At 47.4% G+C, this 2500-nt stretch overlaps 1 protein-coding gene across 1 annotated transcript in view; it reads left to right on the top strand.

Moving 5' to 3' along the window:
• The window catches only part of LOC105889227 (rho GTPase-activating protein 21), a 103219-nt gene that overhangs the window by 67357 nt on the left and 33362 nt on the right, over positions 1 to 2500 (top strand). Inside the window, 2 exon segments of the mRNA XM_012815027.3 lie at positions 1307 to 1399; positions 2305 to 2383. Of these exon segments, the coding sequence (XP_012670481.2) occupies positions 1307 to 1399; positions 2305 to 2383 (172 nt within the window).

The raw sequence follows: 2500 nt of genomic DNA, 5'->3' as shown, positions 1-2500 counted from the left end.
TTCAATACACACACATGAACCGTGGTACTGCAATATGCCTGTCATTTTCATCCAGTCTGCAAGCATTGCTTTACCGCTGTTGGCTACTGCAGTGGAAACACTTCTGTTATGGTGTCCTGAGACGGTCTCATTTATGGCGCCATCACACAGCCATATCCCGGGTGGAGTGAGGACAGTTCACTCGTTTGCAAAAACACCAAATTCTCGTGCTGTTGCCCTCCAACAAATTAAAAAATAATGAAACTAAAAGGGCAGTCGGAGAGCGCAGACCTCCGCCAAAGATAAATGACGTTAGCAAAAGTGAAGCGAAATTCACGGAGCCGCCCTGTGAGTCAGATCTGCTCCAAAATGTAATGCTTATTCCTGACCTTGGCCCGAGCTTTCGGCAACAAAGCTCTATGAAACATCACAGAGAGAAATCGAAGACAACTTGACACAGAGACTATGTGGCTCCTACTGTATGTAGCTCTCTCCACTAATAGTTGATAGCAAGTGAAAGCTACCTCACTGTGGAGACAGAAACCAGGCCAAGCCTGTCATGCTGCCATTTTTCTTAATAGAAACTTTTATTTGTCTTTAGGCAAAACCAATAGTTTATTGTTTAAAATATAAGCTAAGATACAAAAACCATACTGTTACCGTGGGCCCACGCTACCAGTGCATCCCTGGTAAGTATGAGTGTTTGTGTGAGGTGTGAGAGAGAAAGCCAAAGAAAGACCACTTTGATTAACTGCAATTTATCATGTGAAATATCATGGTGTAAAACATTGATATATTTCAGATCAGTTAGAACTGCTGAGTTATGTGTGTGAGTCCTAAGATTCTCCTACATGGATGTTTCTAGTAGGTCAGAGTTGTCCCCTCACGATCATGTAGCTTTTGTGCACACACATACATACACACACACACACCACACACACACACACACACACATAGAAGCCTGCGGGTGTACACACATGCATGCGGTCACGGTTGTCATTAAAATTCCAGGCTAACTAGGCTAATTGCTTGATTAGAAGCTTGCGCTGTCTTGTTTCACTTGACCACACAGCCCAGCTTGGTATCCCTTAAATGAGCTGACCGCGTGTGTGTATCTGTGTGCACGCGTGTGTTCAGGAGTGTGTGTGTGTGCGCTCGCACAAGGATGCGTGTGTAAGCTGTCATTCCGTCATGACCTGTTTAATCTGAAGGAAGGAGAAAGAGAGAGAGAGAGAGAACTGTTGATTGGTTGCCTGCTCTTTACCTTAGTTGGACATGGTGCTACAACTCTTTAGTGACACGCTTTGTGCTCTGTCATTGTTGCCAGGGAGACCACGGAACAGGCTGGAGCCAATGGACACCATTTTCGTCAAGCAGGTGAAAGAGGGAGGCCCTGCCCACGGAGCTGGACTCTGCACAGGTAAAGTCATGCCAAGCCCCCTCCCCCCTCTCGCACATCACCATGGAGACCAGGTGTCAGTATTCCTGTTTGCTCTAAATGCCAGCGCACTTTGAATAGTAAGATATCATACTCAGCTGCATGACTATAACCAAATACCAGCCTGCGAAATGACAGATGAATGGAGTTTTTATATTGTAGTGTACCCAGCGTGGCATTTCCTTGTTTCTCTGTTATGAGATGGCATGCCTGATTGCAGGAGGGGGTATGTGATCTCTGCTCAAAAGTTTGGCCCACACCCTCAAACGTGTATGACCCCCCCAATTACCCCCCGATCAGTCTCGCTTTCATGTGGTCTCTTGGGACCAGCGAGCAGGTCGCTTTTCTGCCCCACAGTTTTCCCACAGTCCTCTCCTCCTCTTCTGGGCTATCTGCTGTGGCCATCACACCCTATCGGCCTTCCTGTGGATCGCGGGGGGAAAAAAATTAAAAATAAAGCTCTTAATGATTCTAAACTCGGTCTGCATAGATATTCCCATCGAGACGTGGCTCCCCCCGCGATGAGAGTGTGTGTCATGTTTGGAGAGGGATCTGAGGCTTGTGGGCTTTGTAGTCTATTCCAAACCCACAGGAAGAGTCTGGCATGAGTGCAGCCTGTTTCACATCACAACAGAAAAGCACACACACACACACACACACATACACACACACACACACACACACACACACACACACACACACACGCGCACACCAATCTACATGTGATAATGGCTAAGATGTAGAAACATGACACAGTTTGTGATGCTCTCCTCCTTTTTTCCCTTTCTCTCTCTGCCTTCCATTCTCTCCCCCTCTCTCCCTCTGCCTTTCTTCTCTCGCTCTGTCTCTCCCTTCCTCTTTTTTTCACTTTATCCCTCTTCTCTCAGGGGACCGGATAGTGAAAGTTAATGGGGAGAGCATAATTGGAAAGACCTACTCCCAGGTGATCGCTTTGATACAGAACAGGTGAGTGACCACAGCCTCCTCCTCCTCCTCCTCCTCCTCCTCCTCCTCATCCTCCTAATCCTCTGCTGGAGGCCCAGAGCGTTGAGAAATCTCCTCAGAAACAAACGCCAGCAGCCC

Source organism: Clupea harengus, chromosome 17 (genome assembly GCF_900700415.2).
Source record: "Clupea harengus chromosome 17, Ch_v2.0.2, whole genome shotgun sequence".
Classification (NCBI taxonomy): Eukaryota; Metazoa; Chordata; class Actinopteri; order Clupeiformes; family Clupeidae; genus Clupea; species Clupea harengus.
This window is presented reverse-complemented; position numbering and strand designations above follow the sequence as displayed.